The sequence below is a fragment of the Scomber scombrus genome, chromosome 6 (genome assembly GCF_963691925.1).
Source record: "Scomber scombrus chromosome 6, fScoSco1.1, whole genome shotgun sequence".
NCBI classification, from domain to species: Eukaryota; Metazoa; Chordata; class Actinopteri; order Scombriformes; family Scombridae; genus Scomber; species Scomber scombrus.
In genome coordinates, this window is record NC_084975.1 from 23,530,331 (window position 1) to 23,554,859 (window position 24,529).

The 24,529-nt window shown below is 39.0% G+C and overlaps 2 protein-coding genes across 3 annotated transcripts; one reads left to right on the forward strand and one right to left on the reverse strand.

The window, feature by feature from the left end:
• Positions 1-1,471: 1,471 nt before the first annotated feature.
• On the reverse strand, positions 1,472-8,796 carry LOC133982423 (sulfide:quinone oxidoreductase, mitochondrial-like). 2 transcript variants are annotated; one of them, XM_062421476.1, is made up of 10 exons: positions 8,667-8,796; positions 7,840-8,044; positions 7,442-7,612; positions 7,221-7,274; positions 6,919-7,113; positions 6,627-6,836; positions 4,350-4,533; positions 2,998-3,065; positions 2,511-2,689; positions 1,472-2,418 (listed from the first exon to the last, which is right to left on the reverse strand). In XM_062421476.1, exons 2-10 carry the CDS (start codon positions 8,035-8,037, stop codon positions 2,361-2,363), a joined length of 1,317 nt encoding a protein of 438 aa, XP_062277460.1. In that variant the 5' UTR covers positions 8,038-8,044; positions 8,667-8,796; the 3' UTR covers positions 1,472-2,360. The 2 variants fall into 2 exon arrangements, with proteins under 2 accessions (XP_062277460.1, XP_062277461.1); XM_062421477.1 differs by lacking the exons at positions 1,472-2,418; positions 2,511-2,689; positions 2,998-3,065; positions 4,350-4,533 and adding an exon at positions 4,541-6,175.
• A 2,863-nt stretch (positions 8,797-11,659) lies between these two features.
• On the forward strand, positions 11,660-24,467 carry atp8b4 (ATPase phospholipid transporting 8B4). Its single transcript, XM_062421541.1, has 28 exons — positions 11,660-11,702; positions 12,090-12,148; positions 15,126-15,218; positions 15,332-15,445; positions 15,543-15,641; positions 15,743-15,804; positions 15,893-15,965; positions 16,256-16,326; positions 16,448-16,527; positions 16,650-16,808; positions 16,894-16,982; positions 17,158-17,354; positions 17,544-17,752; positions 18,625-18,668; positions 18,766-18,931; positions 19,018-19,206; positions 19,420-19,535; positions 20,511-20,675; positions 20,762-20,873; positions 20,970-21,075; positions 21,278-21,419; positions 21,809-21,992; positions 22,478-22,701; positions 22,793-22,876; positions 23,355-23,600; positions 23,698-23,836; positions 23,931-24,061; positions 24,144-24,467. The coding sequence occupies exons 1-28, from the start codon at positions 11,660-11,662 to the stop codon at positions 24,465-24,467; spliced, it is 3,720 nt and encodes a 1,239-aa protein (XP_062277525.1).
• The last annotated feature ends 62 nt before the right edge of the window (positions 24,468-24,529 follow it).

Genomic DNA, 24,529 nt, shown 5'->3' on the forward strand with positions numbered 1-24,529 from the left:
ATCAAGCATCAAATGAAAAGCTTTGCATATGCCAAACTAGAATGTGTATTTCCTGATGAAAATGCATGTGATTGCTGCTGGCTGAGTAGACTGCCAGCTGCTAGTGGAAACATGCTCAACTCCTTAGAATTTGAACTATCTGTCAAAGAGTGTGGGACTAGGTCGGCACTGAAGAAACACGACCCAATAAAAAAAGCTACAGGTGCAGCAATCACACAATTATACAACAGTTTCAAGCCCTTGTCCTGTCTGTTGGCAGCTTCAAACCAACAATGAGGAGACTTCAAATACCTTTTCTTCAGCTGTAAGTCTATGGCCATGAAAACCAATCATTAAGTAAATTAAATTCTCAAGCAAGTTTCACACTCTGCAGGATGACTGTAATACCACACTGACATGCACTGACTTACTGGAAGGCAACAATAATAACAATCAGCATAATCAGCACACTCAACTGTTATCAATAGAGGGTGCTGAATCATGAGAGCCAAATACAATTTATCAGCAGGAAAACACTCCATTGTTTTTCTTGCATAGGAAATACCAAAACTGGTAACAGACTACTGCCAACATGTTTGCATGAACAAATCATGTAATATGAGTCTTGTTCTGGAAGGAAGGACAAAGGCACTGAACGATCCTAAAACAATGGTAAAACTAGGAGAAATGGTTGGCAGTAATATAAATTGCAATGGTGTATAATTAACTGAGCAAAATCGTGGGAAAGCATCAGTGCAGTGCTTCAAGATAAAAATCAATTAACATTTGCATCCCAAACATGGTCAGACAGTCACGTCCAATTTAGTAGATTGTAAACGTTTCATGTTTGGACACTAAGCATGTGGACTCTTATGCAGCAACGGCTCAACTCAAATTGCAGGTTTATTCATATTAGTCAGGACTGCAGGAAAGTACACACACCACACTGCAGCAAAAATAAGACACTAGTGAGTGCAACAAAGTTAAAACTATATTGTGAATGATCATTATTATTTCTGATCATATATTTATCATCAGCAACTTCTGTTTGACTTCCTCAGGAAAATAAAAGAAAGCTTGTAAGTGTACATTCATTTAATAATAATTAAGTAAGCACTGAATGTATCACAAAGATGTTAATAACTGATATAAAAATACAATCATCATGTGCAAAATTGTTTCTGACATTCATCTTTACATTTAAGAAAAAAAGCACTTGTGATAAATTGCATGTTAATAGTCTGTGATGCCCAAGAATAACTATTCATACAAGCCTTTTGGTAGTGCAGATTATTGTAGAGTTATGGCTGGAATAAAGAAATAAGACATTTAGCATTCAAGATGGAAACACACAAGACTATTTAAGTCCTAAAATGATGAGATACTACATATGACTGATTTTCACTATCGTAGGTTTTTGAAGAATGAAGCCTTAACTGTAACGATTCCCCTTGTGAATCCACATCACAAAAAAATCCACAGGACCACTTCGTAAATTACAACGGTTTACTTTGAAAAAAAAAATTATACAGAGCAATTGTCCTTTTCCAAAGTTATTACTGATAAGAAGAAGAAAAAAAAGGTAGGGCAAAAAACTGTGTGGCTCCACTCTCTACATGCCTGGCTATCCACTTAATAATATCCATACCCCTTCCTCCTGTAATCCTCCCTAAAGGTGCAGATCTACTACAACGCAACATTAATAATAATCTTTTAACAAATGTTACTAATATAATATAAAATAAAAGTTCGGCATTTTAAGCTACATGTACATATACATTTTAAGAACAAAGAATCAAACAGTTGACTTTTTACATTATGCAATGCAAATATGAACTGTAAATACATCAACATGTAAACACTCCTTTCAATTTCTTTCAAATATGCTGTTTTACATATGAACTTAAATTATTACACACTAATTAACCAAACAAAGATAAATTGCAATTAGGCTCCTACAACTATCATTCAAACTTTTTAGTGTAGTACCTGAAAAGGAGTACATTTGCACGTTTTGGATTAACGTGGGCAAAATTGACTGTATGCTCTGCAGAGAAGTAAACTTTGCATTAATCCAACTAATTACAATTTGGCTGCTGGTTTTTGATGAAACCTACTGACTTCTAAAAATATACCAGCACGTGGAGTAAGAATCTGCAAAGTTTTGCTCTAGGCTCCTATAAAAAACTTCACTGCTGGTTGAATAATGGATGTGATGCACTATAAGCAACCCTTTCTAATAAAAAGGAGTAATTTTATCCTACAAATGCACTATTTGATCCATCTTTCTCTGATCAGTCATCATGTCCAGGCTCCAAATAATATCAATGCAAAGATTTTTAAGATATTTAAGCCTTAATATGCAAACTGATGATGAGGTTTCATTTCATCCCCAGATGAAGAAGTTTCCTGTATGGTTCTGGTCCACCCCACAGGCCCCTGACCAAATAAAAATAAAGAGAAATTAATAAAACGACTGATGTGGAACAATTCATTACCACAGACAATTATCATGTTGTCAATATACATACGTGAGAAGCCCATGCCAATAGAGGTGAGGCATCAGATCAGCTTTCATGTGGTACATTATTCTTCTTTCCTTGGCTTGGTTGATGGGGAACGTTTCTAGCGGTTGTACATTGTAGTCAAACTCCGCCATAATTACTGTGTTGTAGCTTGTAACCAAGGGACATGACGTGTAGCCATCATACTATAAATAAGGAGATAACCAATTATGTATTTGCACAGTTTTCATGGTATCTAAAACACAAAAGAGATCACATTTCTCAAAGAGTAACTTAGCACCCCCTGAAAACCTTGTTGCAGACCTCCAGTGGTTTTACTTCTCACCTTGCTGTAGAGATGTACAGTACAGGTGATTTTGTAGTCAAAGGTGGAAACAGGGTTGATCCAACCAGAGAAGTCAGTGAAACTTTGTTTTTTAATGTTTTGTTGTTTAACTGGTGTTAAGTTACTCTTTAAAAAATTAATCATATTTTACTTTTAATGGGCACTTACCTTTTTATCAGGCTTTTCGTTTTTCAGAACTTTGCTGATGGTTCTGTTTAAGATGGCAGACTGTGCAGCTAAAATGAGAAAAAAACAAATGTTACGCTCTTTCTTTAACTGTTTACATTCTCTTTTTATTAACATGACTAGAAGTCGTGGAGTCACAAAAAAATGTGTTGGATGGATGAAAACTGGATATTACTATAAATCTATGACCACCATAGAACAAAAAAAATGTGATCTTCTCTGGTGTCACAAGCGAAAACTAAGGTTTTTACCATCCATCCATGCTTAAGACAGGATTACACTCAAAACAAACTAGCATGACATTGTCGGGCCAAGTGGAAAGCCTGCTGTCATAGAAAAGGGTGAGATGCAATATTTGTTTATATGAGATTTAGAGGGTTTTTTGTCTGACCATCTCTCCTATAGCCTTCCTAGTGTTGCATTTGTTTGTACACACAAAAAGTGGCGGGCGTAATTGTGTGAGGAATGAAACAACCTTTTTGAGAGACAATATCACATTCTGCGTACCTCCAAACACCGGGACAATCACTGCATGGACTGGATGTGACTGTTTCTGGAACCAGATACACAGTTGGTAAAACTGTGTATTTGGCTCCACTTCAGGTGTACTTGTGGGCTTACAGGACTATTGTGTAGAATTTAGTGACATCTAGTGGTGAGGTTGCAGATTGCAACCAACTGAATACTCCTGCAGAACCTATAGTGACTGCAAAACTAGTGAAAAATGTTAAAGAACAACATGGCAAGCTTCATAGAAGAGGACCCACTCCCAATGTAAATATAGAGGGCCATTATACACTAAGGATAACACAGAAATTCTGATTTTCAGGTGATTAAACACCAAAGACTATACACTTAAAACACACTCGTGAATGTTATATTTCATTTCTGCCACACAAAAAAACAGACACAGATACATTCAGCATGACAAAGCTTGCATGCATACACTGAATATAAATGTGATTAGGCTAAATTATTTACTGCAGTCAAATTACAGTTGTGCAGGGAGTGGTAAGTGAAAGGGTACTGATGGTGACAGGGTTTACACCATGTGTAAATAGTACAATCACATTAAGCACAAAGGTAAACTGAGGAAATGATACAACCTGTTAAATACTACAGAAAAGTGCCTCTACATTGAAGGCTTAATTGGTGTGGTGTATGATTTTATAGTCTTGTGTAAATATATTATTGTGCAATACAGTTATTGAGGACAATACCTTTTAAATTACAAAAACAACAAGCAGTTAATGAGGAATACAATTGTGTGAATCTTATCAAACAACAGTGCTTTCCAGTTTTGTGTTACAATGTTTCAACCTATTATCACTTACCGACAGCAGCAGCCGTTCTGATTGTGGGCAGATTGGTACAGTCTCCAATCCCAAACACATTTGGATACTTCTTGTGCTGTAGGTTGTCTTTGTTGACATCCAACCAGCCAGCCTCATCAGCCAGCGGGCTGCTTTTAACCACCAAATTAGGTCCCATTGGTGGTGTGACATGAAGCATTTCATACTAGAGATAAAAATCTGAAATGTTTAGCAGTTATTCACTAGAATATTGTCCTTGATTTAGCATGTACAATTCTCAAAAAAAATTAAAGGAACACTTTAATAACACAATTGGAAATCTTGAAAATATTTACTGATATACAGTACTGTGCAAAAGTCTTAGGCCATCACCATCATACAAACAGAACATACAGGAAATATGTACACAAAATGTAACATTAACTATTTAATATTATTAATTGAGGCTCCATTCCATTGAGGTTTAAGAGAGCCAGGTTCCTGCTATTGCTCAAGTGTAAGCGTAAGTGTTAAAACAACAGAAAAGAAAAAAGAAAACAGCTTCTATTGGCTAAAGTGGCAAGTATTAAGTGTGACCTCCCCTTACACTTGAGCAATAGCAGGAACCTGGCTCTCTTAAACCTAAATGGAACTGAACCTTAATTATTAATAATCATTCATAATTAATGTTACATTTTGTGTACATAGTTCCTGTATTTTCTGTTTGTATGATGGTGGTGGCCTAAGACTTTTACACAGCACTGTACATTGTATTATTTGTTAAGAACAAAATGATATGACAACAGTCAATGGAAACCAAAATCATCAACCCACTGAGGGCTGAATTAAAAATCACACCCACAGTACCAAAATTAAATCACAGGCTCATCCAACTTGTGTGGAATTCATCACGGCAACTCCTAATGTGAATCAGTCTTATATATGACCCCCGCCTGCCTGTATGCACTCCAGATGTCTAGGCATGCTCCTGAGTTGGCAGATGGTGTCCTGAGGGATCTCTTCTCAGACCTGGATCAGGGCATTAGTGAGCTCCTGAACTGTCTGTGGCAGTACTTGGCAGTGTTGGATACACCGACATAAAGTCCCATAGGTGCTTAATTGGATTTAGGTCAGGGGAACATGAGGGCCACATGAGGCCGGGTATTGTTCTGCACCAAGAGGAACCCAGGTTGGGGTGCATCAGCTTAAGGTCTGACAATCGCTCTGAGGATTTCATCACGGTACCTAAGAGCAGTCAGGGTACCCTTGGCTATGACATGGAGGTCTGTGTGACCCTCTAGGATACCTCCCAAGACCATCACTGACCCACCACCAAACCAGTCATGCTGGGTGATGTTACAGGCAGCATAATGTTGATCACGGCGTCTCCAGACTCTTTCACACCCGTCACATGTGCTCAGTGTGAACCTGCTCTCATCTGTAGAGATGGGGTGTCAATGGCAGACCTGCCAATTTTGGTGTTCTCTGGCAAATACCAATCCAGCTGCATGGCGCTGGGCTGTGAATACAGGTCCCACTAGAGGACATCGGGCCCTCATGCCACCCTCTTGGATTCTGTTTCTAACAGTTTAGTCAGAAACATGAACATTAGTAGCCTGCTGGAGGTCATTTTGGAGGGTTCTGGTAGTGTTCCTCCTGTTCCTCCTCACACAAAGGAGCCGATACCAGTTTTGCAGCCCTGTCCAGGTCTCCTTGTGTAGCGGCCAGTCTCCTGGTATCTCCTCCATGCTCTTGAGACTGTGCTGGGAGACACAGCAAACCTTCTTGCGACCACACGTACGGATGTGCCATCCTAGAGGAGCTGGACTACCTGTGCAACCTGATTGGGATGCAGGTACTGCCTCATGCTACATTGATGCAGTACATTAGCAGAACACAAAATTTGAGAAGAATCAGTCAAGAAGGATAAGAAGAGAGCAAGTGTCCACCACATATAAAACCATTCCCTTTTGGGGGTTGTCTTGCTTTTGCCTCTCCATTGCACCTGTTGGCACTTTCATTTGCACCAAAGCAAAATTGATTTACAATCACTTGTGATTCCAAAATGAACAGATTGATATCCCTAAAGTTGAACTAACTTAGTGTTATACTGTGATGAATAAGTGTTCCCATAATTTTTTGAGCAGTGTATTAAAGTATTAAGTACAAAAAGACTAAATGTGCAGTGCATTAAGTAGTTGAGGCATTACATACAAAAACTACATACTTTCAGAGATTACATAGCACATGGTACAATATGGAAGTTGTCCATTGTACAAAGCAGCCCAAGTTCCTGTTGAAATACAGTGAAATAGTTACCTCAAGCACTTGGGTTTCCCCTGGTTTGTCAAGATTTTCAAACACAGCTTCTTGCTTGTCTGCCCGTACTTCGATCAAGTTTTGCCTGAGGTTCACTTTTAGGTCACGTTGTTTCACAATTTCCCACAGTGAGTCAGCATATTTCTTGACCCCAAAGAGTACAGGTAGGGATGTGTTGTATATTATATTGGCTTTTCCCCTTTTTCCTGTCTTAAATAGGAACATATAAAATATTTTCATTAAATTTGGAAAATGGCAACTACTAGTTTGAGAACCTGAAAACTTCAAGTACCTTTCTGAGATAAGCATCTGTGAGATACATGATCTTCTGAGGTGCTCCAGCACATTTCACAGGAGTATTTGGGAATGTGAACACAGTGTTGCCTTCTTTGAAGTTCTGCAGTGCCTTCCATGTTTTCTCCACAGTTTGAACTGAGTAGTTTGACCCGATATTTGGATATCCAAACCCCTCTGGTAGCCCTTTGATCTACATATTGAAAAAGTGCAAGTTTCCTGGTAAGTAACTGAATTTATATACAAGAGCAAAAGGTTACAAGGTAGAAGTAGACTTTTACAGACAAAGCATTACCTCACCTTCTCATAATGAAGTTGTAAACCCAAAGCCACAATCATATACTCATAGGAGATCTGTAATGTAAAAGAAAGTATGGTTAGGTGCACATTGCACATCATTGTGTCATTTAAAAATAATCTTTCATTAACAAATTGACACTCAATCCCAAGCCAGTAGATGACACAGTTTTATAACTTAACTATAAACTCTGTTTTATAAGAGTTTCCTTAAGCAAACATACTTCAGTGCCATCATCTGTGCAGACAGTATTTGTGTCTGGATTTATTTCCTGAACTTTAGATTTCACCCACTTCACTCCTGATGGCATAACATTTGCTGTTGGCCGACCTGATGAAGCTACAGTTTTTGCACCAGCACCAACTAGGGTCCATATGGGCTGATAGTAGTGCATCTACAAAAAGAGAAATTAAAAAGTTGTTAAACACCAACTTTGTATGACAGAAAATACTGCTATATATATATAATATACATATGAAAATATATAGTGAAAATATATAAATACAATACACAAATTCACTTTTATAAATTGCAGTTTGTATTATGGTCTAGGTCATGACAGTGATCACACAAAAAAGAAGTATTGCAATTAATAGATATCATAAACTACTGGATCCTTGCCTCACTGGGCTCCACAACAGCCACATTCTCAGCTCCCATGATCCTCTTCATTCGTGCACTCATTGCAATCCCTCCAGCTCCTCCTCCAAGTACTAACATTTTGTAATGCTGTTTGGCAAAGGCACAGCTGCTTGTATGAAGTTGAGAGATAGCGATGGCCGTGGAGCGGCCCTGCTTCAGACGACGCAATGCAGCCATTGTGTGTCTGAAAGAGGACAAGATATTTTGGTTAGCAGCATTTCAGTCATAATATCTGAGCTTCAGACTAAACAAAACTTTTTCAACAAACTGCACACACCCATGTATCTTATTGGATATTTGCCCTCCTGCCTGTCTGGGTTAATGATTAAATGAAGTCACATAATCATATACCCAACCCATCTTGGTAGGTACCATATGGGTTAATACACATCTGGATGCACATAATAATTATTTTTTGTAAATTTTTCTATCTCTTTGATTTTTTCTGCTTTTTAACTACCCTATTTAAATGCTGTAATGTGTTATGATGAAGGCCACAGGCCAAAACATGTTGGTCAACAATAAAGTTGTTCTGTATACTACAAGTGTTGCTGGGACTTTTACTTTTTTTTAAGGGTAAGGCTGATAACTACACATGTAATAATATATATTGAGTTGGAGTGTTTAAATATCTTCCTCTATGTGCTGAAACGTTGCTGCTGCATACTAATAATAAACTAACTGAGCCTCTATTAACAAGCATTCACTGTTTGGCCTGATTAAGACCTGATAATAACATGACTGCAGGTACAGGTAAAGTTTCACACAATAACCTCGATTAATAAATAGACTTGTCGCATACTTACTTTGACCAGCGCTATACGTAACAATTCGTTTTACTATCAGTTTTGTCAAAAGTCTTCGGTAACCCAGCAGAATGACTCAGACTTGATTAAAAGGGAGCACCACCAGCTGAAGTCTGAAGCGTTGTATCCGGTATGAACTTGAAAGCACTTTAACGTCAACGGAGCTGAAGTGTATAACGTTAGTCCCGCCTCCTCCACCCGCTCGACCAATCAGAAAACGCATCACCAACTACCAGTTTACAGTATCACAACATTATATTTTATATTTCATGTGCAACTTTGTGTTAATTAACGAGACTGATTTGTATCAACCTCGCAAAGATCATGAGAATAGACGTGTTTGGTACTGTTACTACTGATTGGTACAGTTTGTTGTGTGTTGCCAATGTTGTCTAAATGGTCACAATTTCAGCTTTTCAGATAATGTTTAGCCTCATTATTATTTGCCTTGATAATTGTGTATGACTATAGGTCTACAGTATGACATAGAGGTCTTTAGACTGCTGCCATAAAGACTAAACAGTCATGGCCTTGGGAGCAAGTTATTCCTTTTGCAATTAGAAAGTTTGTAGTTTGTGGTTTTAAATATTATCTATTAAAGCTGGGCAACACTGCCATAATTAACAAACATTGACTGCAGCTGACCTTTGTCCTTTGCCCTTTCCCCCCCAGTGGCTGCCGCAGAGATCAACTTGCAAAGTTTATGTAACAGCACAAATGTACATTTTCAAATTCAAAAAAGGGCTAATCACAACACTCTTCTGATTAAAGAGCGCAATGGGTTACAGCTGTTCATTTCAATAACTTCATTATCTGTAGGCTATGTGAATGAAAGAAACCACCACCATAACATCCAGCTGTTACAGGAATACCTGTATGTGTTGCTGCAAAATGAGAAGTAAAGAGGGAAGTTAACAGCACATGTACATCTCTCAACCCTTTATTTAGCCATACTTGGAAGCCTTGGCCTTAATTGGTGTTCTGGCTGACACAACGAGGTGGACATGATCACTTTATCATTATGTCCACTACAATAACTGTTCAAGAGACTCTTGATGTGAGAGTGGACTTGTGTGATTGGGTGTCCCCACTGTGGCAGTAATCAGTAGAAAATCAGTGGATGAAGGAAACCGGGGAGGAAAAGAGAAAAAGCAAGAAACAGTTGCAGCAGCCAGGTTACCGGTTTAATTAGTTGTTAATTCCACTTTGGATTATCTGTCGGCACGAATGAAAGAAACACACACTTACCTACCTGCCAATGAACTGGTTAAGGAAAGTTCTGCGTCTTCAGTATTTGATCAACACACCTTGGTGACGGCTATTACATCTGAAGCACTTACAATAACACCTTTTACAGAAATAACATTCACAAAATGCTTCACAAGAATTAAAGTTATATATAAGACTATAAACATATAAACAATAAAAAAAAAAACATAAGCCACAAGACAAAGTTAACATACAAACACAAGGCAGGCAACACAGTACCCCAAAAGAAACACACAAAAGAACAATCACTAGACAACTTCAAAAAGTCTAAAAGAAGAGAGCTCCACAGTGCAAAGCACTATCACCTTTTGTTTTCAGCCAAGGGTGAGGGTCAGAAGACATCAGTGATTTACTGGCGATAAAGGAATTGATGAAGTCACAGATGTACTCAGGTGCTGGACCATGCAGGGCTCTATACATGAAAAGAAAAACCTTATAATGAATCCTAAACCTGATGGGAAGTCAGTGTGAGGAACTTTAAATAGAGTGTGATGTGAGATATCCAGCTAGACAAATGCAAATGCAACAGGTAATGTAACACTATCAGGACACAACACAACTTTTTCCAGAAAGGATTACATAACAACTGTGTAGAAAACTTTGACACTGACTTCAGACCAGACACTGGTACCGCTTTATGACCTCAAACAGGTAATACCAAATTACATATTATACATATTACACTTACCTTTTTATTTTGCTCGTTTTTTTGTTTTTTTTATTACTATTTTTCTCGACTGCACCCATCTCCCCCCAGATGGCAGCTGCAAAACACACAGACCACCAGCAGCAGTACATTAGCTCCACATTATTGGCTCTCTACAGTCTACAGTGTGTCTTGGATACCAGCTGGGGGCGCTACAACTACTGTTTCACCTCAAGATGATATGACGTGTGAAATTAGAAAACTGATTACTATATGATATGAATCCTTTTTTTAACAGACATATTATGGGAAAAAATATAGATATGTTCAGCATCATACATCAAAAGTGTCATCATATAGAAATCAATGAGAGTGCACTCATGAAAAGGCAGTGATATCTATCTCTGGTGTAACTTTAACTCAAATATTATAACTTTTTTTTTTAATAATCTAATTAAAATTTAGCACCAAGAAGGATTGGTGCATCTTCCCACTGTTATGAAAATATGGTGTAAATCCTCATGGGGGCGAAGTTGCACCATTTCAAGCTACATTTAATTGCAACATATAACCTGTGAAACATTTTGCTTAATTGTTTTAATTCTGCTCTCACAGTCCTAATTTGATGGGGGTGTTTTTAGTAGGGTTTTGGAGTAATTGCATTTTGTTTTATCGCTGTTTGAGTTTTGAGGATAGTTTAATTGAAGTCGATTCAACGTTTGGAACATCATCACGAGAGAGAGAGAGAGAGAGAGAGAGAGAGAGAGAGAGAGAGAGAGAGAGAGAGAGAGAGAGTTGTTCATACACACATACGCGCACACACATACACACACACACACACATCCCCACTGAAGACCGCATCGTCGGCAGTGTCTCCTCCTCCTCTTCTCCTCCTCCTCTTCTTCTTTTTCTTCTTACTCACCGCAGCTGAAAAAGGGCTTTGCTTGCTGTACATCCATGTTTGGTCATTTTTATATGTATATATTTATATAATTCAGGAGGAAGACAACGTTTGCTGTGGAGAAATCTGCGGAATGTGATGCTTGAAATAAATGGTCGCCACTGAACGTCAGGATACATGGAGACAACACAAGCCTGCGCCTGTGACAAACTTGTGCAAGGTAAGTAAAAAAAGGGGGAATGCTTCAGCAATATGTGACTATGACTACATCAGCAGCACTGCTACTATAGAGAAAACTACATAAAAAAATATACATTACATGCTAAAAAATAAGAAAATACACATACTGTTTATAGGGGATTACACTCAGCTTTGCTCATGTGGGATCTAAGGAGACACATTTCACTGGGGATTTACCCGCTGCTGCTGATGCTGCTTACTGTACACCAACCACTTAATTAAAGTTGCTTGTCTGAACAGAAAAGAAACAAGACAACACATTCAGTCTTCCACCTCATCACTCCCTGCACTGCACAATTCTCCACAGCTCAACACTTTTTAGTGGAGTTAGTTGATGGTTTTGGGTTGTCCATGTGTCTCTTATCAGGGAAACCCTCGGGAGGTCCCCGAAGACGATGGCATTCTGGAGGCGAAATACTTATGTTGGTAAGACAAATGTTCCTTGATTATATATTTTAATATAAAAAGATGTTGAGGAGACTGACATGAAATGAAATGAATATCACAGGCTCATCTTTGGTTTGTCTTTCAAAAGAAATAGACAGATCTTGTTTATGTTCATCTCTCAGGGAAATGTACAGTAACTCCTCTACCTCTCCTGGTGCAGAGCACTGGTTCACATAGAGACAGTGTACAGTAGCCTCTCTCTCCCTCTCTATGTGGTCTGTGTTTTTCACGTGTGTTGGTGTGTCTGTCTGTAGCATCCTGTAATCAGTATCTGCCTCACACTCTCACACCCGCGCACGCACGCACACACACACGCACACACACACACACACACACACACACACACACACACACACACACACACACACACACACACACACACACACACACACACACACACACACACACACACACACACACAAAGAATGGGGGGACCTTGTGATGTTTTCTGGATGAGATTTAAATGTATTTAAATTCCTTTAACAATATTTTTTGTACATTTTCCTGGAGAAGTGAAAGCTGCCAGGTGCAGTTATTGTGTTTGGGAAAGAAGATGTAGCTTGTAGCTATTAAAACAAACCATCTAAAAGCTTCCTGTATCGACTTTAGCCTCGGGAGGAATATGGTTCTGAATTATTTCCCAAAGCATTTGTGAATCATTTCACTGTAATAAATACTGACTTGTATAAGCTGCCCGCTCGGACTTGCAGGCTGCTGAAGATCCCAGTAAAAAAGATAAGATCTTACAGAAAAGAATGTGTGGAAAATGGAGATTAAGCTGTTTTAGAAAAGCAATATTGCATTTGAACATCTTTGAATTAATGTTTAAACAGACATTTAATCAGCAGAAGACAAAAGCCTTTCTTAATAATTCATTTTCACAGTAACTGATAGCAGGATGATGCCAGTCTGTTGTGTGAGGACATCACTGTGTGTGTCTGTGTGCACGGTTTTGTCACATCTTGGAGACCTTTTCTGGTATAAACACTGACCTTGTCAGGACCTGTAGTCCTCATGGAGACCAAAGCCTGGTCCTAATGAGGCAAAACGTCATTATTGAAGACCTGGTTAAAGTTAGGGTTTAGGTTAGGTTGTCCACAATGAATGGAAGTCAATTTGATGTCCTAAAAGGATTAGAGTGTGTGTGTGTGTGTGTGTGTGTGTGTGTGTGTGTGTGTGTGTGTGTGTGTGTGTGTGTGTGTGTGTGTGTGCGTGTGCGTGTGCTGTTGGTCTCTCGGGTGATTTATGCATAATTCAACATCAATTTAACCTCGTTTGGAAACAACAGATCTATCTGCGCGCTTCTTCGGCCACTGCTCTGTGGAGGAAGTTAAAGTGCTTTGATGAATGGTTTCATCATCTTGCAGGTGTCCAATATTTATTGTGTTGCTTGTGAGTGAATATATTGCCTGTTGAGACAGTTTAAAAACCATGACTTAGTATGATAATGACCCTCAATGCATCATCTTGACATATGAGCCATGAGATGAATGCCAAAGTTGTAACTACGGATGAAGTCTTCAGTTCTTGGGTAAAAGGACAGGCTCAGACAACGTCCACATGCCGCAGACAGTCTCCCCGTTGTGTGTAATCAAAAACCCATGAAGCAGACTCACCACAGTGTTTTTATATGATGCCTTATATTTCTCGATCTGCATCAACAACTGAGGCGTCATGGTGGATTCATGTCTACATCTCACCAGCCGTAACCAAGCCATAAGATATTGTCTCATTCACAACACTGTGTGAAAGAAAATAAAAGTAACAGCAGAGCAGTGACCACCAGAGATATGGATCTTTTAGTGTCATGAGCTTCAATGGAGAAGTGGGACCAAAATGTGAGACAAAGACATACAAATGTCAAAAAAACGCACACATACACATACACTTTTAATATGTCTCAAGTAATAAGCACTTATTAAAAGGATTCATTAGATTAGGAGAAATATTGGTTCACATACTACTTAAGACAATGACCATTTTCTTGTAGCAGATAAACTGAGAGTCAGTATTACATCGTAACAGTTCAGTAAAAACAGGATGTGGTGCACAGCAGATAATTCAACTTGTCATGGTAGGAAAAGCACAGGTGCTACTAATAACATTAACGACAACTCTGCTCTCTTCAAGTGCCCCAGTGAGCCAACAGTGTGACAGTCTTCATGCACAATACCAGCAACCTGAAACTGAAGCAGCTGTCTTAATAATTAATAGTAAATAGTCATTTAACAATGCACAATACATTTATTGTACCAGATATATCTAAAATCTCATTTTCCTGATTGGCGGCTACCAGTGATGTGCAAGTAACTAAAAATGTGCACTGACATTTTTAGTTTAGTTTTAGTTGCCATGACAACAGAGCTAAAGGTACAAACATGTTGCTGACTGACACATCATATATTACGACAAACAACTCAGTTATTAAGTTTGATTCAAAGTCACTTCTGTTTGTATAAAATATGCATGTTTTTATTTTGTGTGAATGTTTATTAAAGGATACTGCACAATTATATAAAATGAGCTTAATACCCTTTTCTTCCCTATGGAAATCAAAGTCTTCCTCTGTTCACCTGGACATTGCTGTACTCCTCATCAGCAAACCTACTCTTGCTGGCAAGAAGACAGACTCTGTTTCATTGGGGATTAAAGAAAAGCGTGAGCATATATTACAGCGGTACAGAGAAATCTTTAAGGTTCTCCCAATGGAAAATCTCACCGCTTGGGAAATGAAAGTTTTATAATACCTGACAACTAGTCTTATGTAGCAAGCAAACATTTTTGATTTAATAGTAAAGAGGTAGAGCTCTTGTGAACTTACCTAACAAATTGAATGAAAAATACTATATTGAGCCCTTGATTGTGCCTGTATGAATCTCTACAGGACTGTAAATCAAAACTAATCTGTGCTATTTTATAACATTATAATGTTGAGTCTGTTTGTGTATCATTTCAGCTCTTTATAATAACTGAGAATCCTCTTTATGCAGAGAAGGAACGCCATGTGAAAGCCAATGCACTGGACTATAATGACAAGTTCTCTTATGCCGTAAGTAGGACCCAAAATTATATCAGGTTTCAGCTACAATGTTACACTGTGTTTTTTTGTTTTGTTTTTTAAATATTGAGAGTATTAATGCTTCTTCTAAATATGTTCCTCAGGACAACCACATCAAAACCTCAAAGTACAACATCTTCACCTTCCTGCCCATTAATTTGTTTGAGCAGTTCCAGAGGGTTGCGAATGCTTATTTCTTAGTGCTGTTGATCCTGCAGGTAGGAGAAATATCTGCATTCACACATAGTTTTTATGGGTGGGGGGGGGGGGTCATCAGGTTAAACCGTGTTGGCTAACGCAGATTTTTTCATGTAGGTAATTCCAGAAATATCCTCTCTATCCTGGTTCACAACCATCGTGCCTTTGGTGATGGTGCTGATAATCACTGCTGTAAAAGACGCCACAGATGATTATGTTCGTTCAACTATTATATCTATCCTCCTCTGAATGCTCCTCTTTTACATCTCCTTGTTGTTAAAATACTTATTTCAACCATTTTATTCCTAAAATTTCAGTTCCGTCATAAAAGTGACCAGCAAGTCAACAACCGTCAGTCTCAGGTTCTCATCAGGGGAAGGTACTACCACGTTCCTGAAATGATTTTATACTGTTCAGTGACATTTATGTGGTTAATTCAGATTGATTTTTTGTCTTTCAAATCCAAGTTTACAGAATGAGAAATGGATGAACGTTCGTGTGGGAGATATCATCAAACTAGAGAATAATCAGTTTGTTTCTGTGAGTAAACTCTGCTGCAGTATGTTGAATGTTATCCTGTAAATTGGAGGATTTTGTGCTGTTGATTCAGTTAGAGATTTAGAGAAGGCGTTTTATTAAATTTTTGGATAATTGATGATAATGTGTTCTATTCTGTCAATTTTATTTAGATATAAAAGAGAAAATGGTTAGACAACAATTAAATATTTCTTCTGGGAGATGTTGAGTGCTCTTGTGGGTTCAGTGTGGTGTAGAGATTGATTTGTTGTTGTTGATTTGTTTTCTGTGTTTTGTATTGGTTTTACACACAGGCAGACATTCTCCTTCTCTGTAGCAGTGAGCCTTGTGGACTGTGCTATATTGAGACTGCAGAGCTAGATGGGTAAGTGTTGCACTGCACTCGAAATGAATTAGACCTAATGGTCTTACTGTTTTAACATTTCTATGGCACCATTAAAGACAAAGCTTTGTACATTTGGTCTTTCCGTTTCTCCACATTGCAGAGAGACTAATCTGAAAGTCCGTCAGGCCTTGACAGTAACCTCAGATTTGGGAGATATTACAAAACTGACAGATTTTGATGGTGAGGTGACATATTTGCTTATTTTGCAGACTTATGACACTCTTCAGTATCAGAATCAGACTTAAACTCAAATAGCAATAAATCATCCCTCCAACTGGGTTGACTGATCTCGTGTTCCTCAGGGGAAGTCATTTGTGAGCCACCAAACAACAAGCTGGATAAATTCACAGGAACATTATTCTGGAGAGACAATAAATACCCTCTGGATAATGAGAAAATGTTGCTGCGAGGTTGCATTCTCAGAAACACTGAGTGGTGCTTTGGGATGGTCATCTTTGCTGGTATGATATTATCTGTTCTCCAGATCATAAAAGCGCCTCCTGTCAGTGTTTTCCTAGTACTGACAGTGGTTATTTTTTCCAACAGGATTACAGACTAAATTGATGCAGAATTGCGGAAGGACTAAATTTAAAAGGACCAGTATTGACAAACTGATGAACACTCTAGTTTTGTGGGTAAGTTGCTTTTACATGGCAACTTACAGAGTGCACTTCAGCTCTTTTTGTGCAGGAAATATCATGTTCTATCTACGTCATCTACGTTATCAAAAATCTCATAATAAAATATCATAGCTCTTTGTATTTGACACATCTTTCGAATTGAACATACATGCTTATTTTTATATTGCAGATCTTTGCCTCCCTCATTTGTATGGGAGTGATTTTGGCCATTGGAAACACTATTTGGGAGAGTTTTATTGGTAGAAGCTTCCAGGTGTTTTTGCCCTGGGATACATTTCAGAGCAGTGCCGTTTTCTCTGGCTTCCTCACCTTCTGGTCCTACATCATCATCCTCAACACTGTTGTGCCCATCTCACTGTATGTCAGGTAAGGAGACAAAGGCATCAAATGTTTTTTTTTCTCTCCTAATAGTCATGTATCCACCCTTACAAGTGTTTTTTTCTCCTATCAATAAAAAATGGCATTATTTCCCAGCAGTAAATTGTCACTGTTTTCAGGCAATTGACATTTAATTCTTTAGTTGTGGAGCCAAATGTGTGTTAAATAATCTTTCAGTGTGGAGGTTCTGCGGCTTGGCCACAGTTACTTCATTAACTGGGATGGGAAGATGTACTACAGTCAGACCGACACCGCAGCTGAAGCTCGTACAACTACCCTGAGTGAGGAGCTGGGCCAGGTGGAGTTTATCTTCTCAGACAAGACCGGCACCCTTACCCAGAACATCATGGTCTTCAGCAAGTGCTCCATTAATGGACAGACGTACGGTAGGGAGCTTTATGAACCTCTTCTCCAAAAAGTGGTATAATTTTAAAGGTGTAGTGTGTACAATTTAGTGGCATCTAGTGAAACAGACTAATATTCATAAGTATGTTTTGATTAAGTGTGTAATCACCTGAAAATAAGAATCATTGTGTTTTTGTTACCTTACAATTATCCCCTCTATAACTATAGGGAGTGGCTCCCACTCCATGGAAGCCGCCATGTTGCACCACCATGTTTTCCTATAGAAGCCCAAAGTGGACAAACTAAACACTTTAACATTTTTCGCAGATTTCACAAACACAGTAGGTCCTACACTTGGAACAGGAGGGTGAGGGGAGGTATATTCATTTGGTTGTAATCTGTAATGTCACCGATAGATGCCACTAAATCCTACACACTGCACCTTTAAACTGATACTGAATGTGATATCATTGGCTCATATCACATCCTATTATTAAATATTGAAACATGTTAAATGGTAAAGAAAAAATTCAAAAAAACATTAAACAAATTCCAATAGTGATTTATTTCACACCTCCACTGTGCTACTGGAGGATCACACTCGATGAATATATTTCACGCTTTACGAAAGAATATCTTGTCTTACCTTAAAGTGCTGCCAACTCAACCAAATAGTTGCACCTGTTAGTTTTAGTGAACAGTTTTAGGACAGGTGAATGTATCTCAGATGATTAAAATACTATTTCAGAGGTCCGTCCGTCCAGTTTTGTAAATGTTTTTAAATTGTGTGCTTGTCATTTGTCAAAATTATGACTATTAACAGCTTCAGTCTCAAAAGATGCATGTCACTGACCTCAGAAACACTGATACCATTTGATTTGTAAATATTTTAACTTCTCATCTCATGCTGTAGGTGACGTCTATGATGAATTTGACCAGAAGGTGGAAATCACAGAGGTAAGTACAGTAGATCTGAGCCTGCATGAATTCTTCAGTCTCTAACAGCCAAATAATAACATAATAACCATGATGGTGGTCCACATGTGATCTTTAGAAAACAGCCTGCGTGGACTTTTCCTTCAACCCTCTCTGTGACACAAAGTTTAAGTTTTATGACGGCAGCCTGGTCGAAGCCATTAAACTGGAGGATTCTGCAGTGCAGGAGTTCTTCAGACTGCTGGCTTTGTGCCACACTGTCATGCCAGAGGAGAGGAGTGAAGGTAAACTACACGCACACTCAATCAAGTCGTTCAAATTACTCAGTATATTAAATCATTGTCTGATCGATGTTTTTGTTAACATGAAGGAAATTTGGTGTACCAGGCCCAGTCACCCGACGAGGGAGCCTTGGTCACCGCAGCACGAAACTTTGGGTTTGTCTTCCGGGCCCGAACCCCAGAGACCATCACACTGTGTGAAATAGGACGAGCGGTCACCTACCAGCTGCTGGCCATACTGGACTTCAACAACGTGCGCAAGAGAATGAGTGTCATTGGTTAGGTCTTCATTCATAACAGCACAAGTAGTCAACACAACATTATGTGCATGTGAATAATTTAGAAAATGACTTTGACAGACTGACTGATTGTATTATTAGTAACACATCTTTATTTGTAAAGTACTTCTGTTTGTGTTTGCTTCGACTGTGCATGTTAATAAGAGTCACCTTTGACCAAAAAGTAATGTTGTGTTTGTTGCTGTGTTTTAGTGAGAAATCCACAAGGCCAGATTAAACTGTACACCAAAGGAGCTGACACTATCATCTTTGCCCGCTTGGACCCCTCCAGTGAAGATCTCATGTACACTACCTCAGAACATCTCAATGTGAGTGTTATTAGAACATTTAACTCTTACATACTGTTCATATTCTGACTCATAATTCATCTTTACACCAGTTCACGTACATAAACTCATTAATAAATGTTTGATTAATCTTATGGGAAAAAAGATGATGGATTTTATCTATTTTATAGTGCAGGAGATCTTTGGAATAAACACACTTGTATATTTGTAAATGTGTGTTTATACAAAATTTAAAAAAGATGCATTTTATTTCCATGTATGTACATTATGGCTAACATTAGGAAATGTCCGGCTAAAAGAATTGTGTATAGGGTGTTTTTACATCTCACAAATGTGAAAAAATTGGTAAAATTTGACCCTGAACAGTATGTAAGGGTTCACATTACAAACAAGTATAAATACTGTAGATGTACTATGCATCTGTAGTATCAGTGTTTCAAATCAATAAAGCTGTCAAAGTTATCGATCACATTAATGTGCTTACAAACAGTAAGACTGATGATTCTTGCAGCAGTTTGTTCAGAGAGTATCTGCTGTGGCATATTATTTATAGATTCAAAGGTTTGATTTGTCACATGCTCATACAGTATGTGCAGTGATATGCAGTGTGGCATATTCTCAAAGCTGTCTGCAATAAAGAATAATAATTAGAAGAAGAGCAAATGTAAGAATTTTAAAGGACACACATTATAAATGTGTATATTGGCCACAATGTGTGTAGGAGGACTGTGAAATATTTCAATATTTAAATGTTAAAATGTACGTATGTCACACTTTTACCATTGCAACAAACATTTTTTGACAAGATTCATACTGTGCTCGTGTCTCTCCTGAGAAAATAGGCAATTTAGGTGACTGAAGCAGAAAAAAAGCATGTACTCTGGATTATGTCTGGTTTGCTTATTAGATTAACTGCTACAGTATATTCAGAGAACACAACACCACACGACAGCTGTATGTATTTTTACTTTTTACTTCACTTTTTTCTCCCTGCAGGAATTTGCTGGAGAAGGTCTCCGGACTTTAGCTCTGGCCTACAAAGATCTTGATGAAGATTACTTTGGCATTTGGATGAAGAAGCTCCTGTTTGCCAGCACTGAAACTGAGAACCGCGAGGAACAGCTGGCGGTTCTGTATGAGGAGATCGAGCAGGACTTGAAGGTAAAATTGTCATCCTCTGTTTATATCCTTGTAGCGATCAAACTCAAACTTTAGCCTCTGCAGACTGACTGCTGTCCTGGTTGAAGCTTCTAGGGGCCACAGCAATCGAGGACAAACTTCAGGAAGGGGTCCCTGAAACAATCGCCCGCCTAAATCTGTCCGATATCAAGATCTGGGTCCTCACAGGCGACAAACTAGGTGATTACAACAATACAACATCTTCACCAGAAAGACTCATTCTATGATAACTGTTAACCGACCGTCCCTAGCTGTAAACTGTGTGTGATTTTGCAGAGACAGCCATGAACATCGGCTACTCCTGCAACATGCTGCGAGACGACATGAATGAGGTGTTCGTTATCTCCGGTCACACACTGCTGGAGGTGCAGCAGCAGCTCAGGTGACACACTCCTCACCTCACACAGGAGGTTCATATTCTCAAATGAACTAAAAGTCCACTGGAAAATCCCAGTCTGATTTTTAAAAATTCTAATATTAGTTTATCAATCTATCCTGTTGAGTGAGATACCTTTTTCATGTGGTACATAGGAGAAGAATGGATTTTACATGAATGAATGTTTACAGGTTACCTCTCTCTTTAGGAGTGCTAAGGAGCACATCCTCAGTCTGAGTCGAGTTAGCAGTGCAGGACATTTTGAGAAGGCAGACATGTTTGCAGATGACTCTGTGTTTGAAGAAACCATTATTGCAGAGTATGCCTTAGTCATCAATGGACACAGTCTGGTAAGTGAACTCTATCTTCTTTTTACATGCTTTGTTTTTATTCTTGGGCTGGAGCCCGCAGGTTTTACTTTGTTAACTGTGATTGTGTTGCTGTCTACTGAATCTGGCATCTGTGTACCTGCTGCTGACTGTGGAGTCTGTAATGAGTAGAGGGCTGCTGTGCTGCTGAGGGCCCTCGGCTCTGTTACAGGTTTTCATTAACATCTACAGTATTTCCTCACAGAGTAGCTGCTCCCTTGCTGTGCTTTGAGCACTGTGCATGATGAACACAGCTTGGTGGAAATGTTACACTGAGCTGTTGCTTGGTGTTGCCTCCACAGGGGGTTGACGTTATAGGATGTTAATCATAGGTTTTAACAGGTGTGATGTGTGTGTGTTCCTTGCTGCAGGCTCATGCTCTGGAGCCACAGCTGGAGCATGTGTTAGTGGATTTGGCCTGCTTGTGTAAAACAGTCATCTGCTGCCGGGTCACCCCGATGCAAAAAGCTCAGGTGGTGGAGCTGGTGAAGAGACACAAGAGGTCCGTCACCCTGGCCATCGGAGACGGAGCCAATGATGTCAGCATGATCAAGAGTAAGTGTCAGGATCGATATGACACTGAAACAGCCTGTTCGGAAACAGCAGCATGGCACAGTGCTGCTGTGTGTTGAGCTGAAGTGATTGTACTTTACTTTCTTAAGTTGTCAGCAGCTTGTGTGAGTCCCTTTCAGCCCCCAATATGCTCCTCTGTAGTTGAACCTGAATTTCCTGTGCAAAAAGGCAAGCAACAACAAATTTCATCATTCAAAATCCCCAATCTGCAATTTTCTAACTACCTACATTTGAGGTGTATTATTGAGTTATAGATGGTTCTTAACTCATCACATGCAAAGTAAATGCTTGTTTTAACTTATACTGTAAGTATTTGTTTTATTTGATTTATCATTATATGATTTGCGACATTATAGTATATGCCTTTATTTTAAATCCTGGTATTTTAAGATCTGTCAGCTAATTTTAAAGTGACATTCGGATCACAGATCATAACATAATTGTAAAACTGTGTTCTTCTTCCTCAGCCGCTCACATCGGTGTTGGCATCAGCGGTCAGGAGGGGATGCAGGCTGTTCTGGCATCAGACTACTCCTTTGCTCAGTTTCGTTACCTGCAGCGGCTCTTGCTGGTGCACGGGCGCTGGTCCTACTTCCGCATGTGTAATTTCCTGCGTTACTTTTTCTACAAGAACTTTGCCTTCACCCTGGTACACTTTTGGTACGGTTTCTTCTGTGGTTTCTCAGCTCAGGTAAAAAGACTGTAATTTATCATTCGGCCTTTTGAAAGTGTCTTGTTTTTTCGCAGAATGAATGATACATGTAACTTTCTTCTTTCCACAGACTGTGTATGATCAGTGGTTCATTACCCTCTTCAATATAGTCTATACATCTTTGCCAGTCCTCGCAATGGGACTTTTTGATCAGGTAATACTATTAAATATGTGATTATAAAGCAGCACAGACTTATATAGTGAATAATAAAATATCTAAAATCTTTATTCAAGATTCTCCTTATTTTTTACATTTTCACTTAAGTCCTTTTATTTTTCTTATTTTTTCTTATACATTTCTGTTTGTTTTTCTTTCAAGATACTGTCAAGTCATACAGGTGAATATATTATAACTGTTGACCTCCTTTACTGTTTCATAATTAATAAACTTCCTATAGGTACCTAAATATCTAACCCAAGTACCTCACTCAGTTTAACTAATGTGTGAGTAGCTCCCACAAACTAATCAACCCATATTAATATACAACAATATTGTATATTGTTCATCTATCATCTGAAATTAATCATCTTCCACATGACTACCACCGAGCACTTCCCGTCCCTGCCATCTCATATATGTATTATTTAGTAGCACATATAACATGACACTCATGATTTTTTTTTTCCTACAGGATGTGAATGACAAGAACAGCCTACGTTACCCGAGTCTGTACAAACCGGGCCAACAAAACCTTCTCTTCAACAAACAACAGTTCTTCCTGTGCACGCTGCAGGGGGTGGTGACATCTTTCCTGCTTTTCTTTATTCCATACGGAGCCTTCTCTGTCATGGTGAGAGAGGATGGCTCCCACTTTTCCGACCAACAAACGTTTGCTGTCACCATAGCAACATCCTTGGTCATTGTTGTAAGTGTTCAGGTAAGAGTGGAAACAGAAGCAAACAGATTAAAAATAGCACCATTGATTGAGAAAGTCAACATATAATTATGTAAATGATTCACGTATCTCTTTGTAGATTGGACTTGACACACACTACTGGACAGCTGTCAATCACTTCTTCATATGGGGGAGCCTGTCTGTATACTTTGCCATTTTATTTGCAATGCAAAGTGATGGCATATTTGGCATCTTTCCAAGTAATTTTCCATTCATTGGTGAGTTTTCCTCAGTGACATGACAGACATGTGAGGAAAAAATATTGATGCATGGAAATTGATCACAAATAAATTTGGGTCTGTGTGTCCTCAGGAACGGCCCGCAACTGTCTATCAGAGAAGAGTGTGTGGTTGGTTATTCTGCTCACCACAGTGGTGTGTGTCGTCCCCGGCGTAGCAGTCAGCTTTCTGAGAGTGAACCTTTTCCCACCTCTAACAGACAAGGTAGAATAGCATTCATTCATTAACTGCTTATGTAAATGTTCAGCGCTTCATTAATAATCCTCCCATTGCTGTATTTCAACAGGTGCGTCATCTACAACAGTCTAGAAAGAAACAAGGACCTCAGGAGCAGAACCTGAGGCGAGTACGCAGGACGAGCTCCCGCCGCTCTGCCTATGCCTTCTCCCACCAACAAGGCTACGGAGAGCTGATCACTTCAGGCAAAAACATGAAGATGAGCTCAGTCTCTTCTGCACGGTCCCCTGGAAAAACAGCACAAAACTCCACCTGGATAGAAAACATTTTAAGGAGAAAGAATGAAGTTTCTTGCACCTCTGATGAAAGCAGCGGAGCACCAGAAAGCAGCAGCAGAGTCACACAGACTCCAAAACAGCAGCACACAGACTGAGCTCCACCTCAGACTTAAAGGTGATGCATACAGGATACCATACGCATGGATCCCAAAGACCT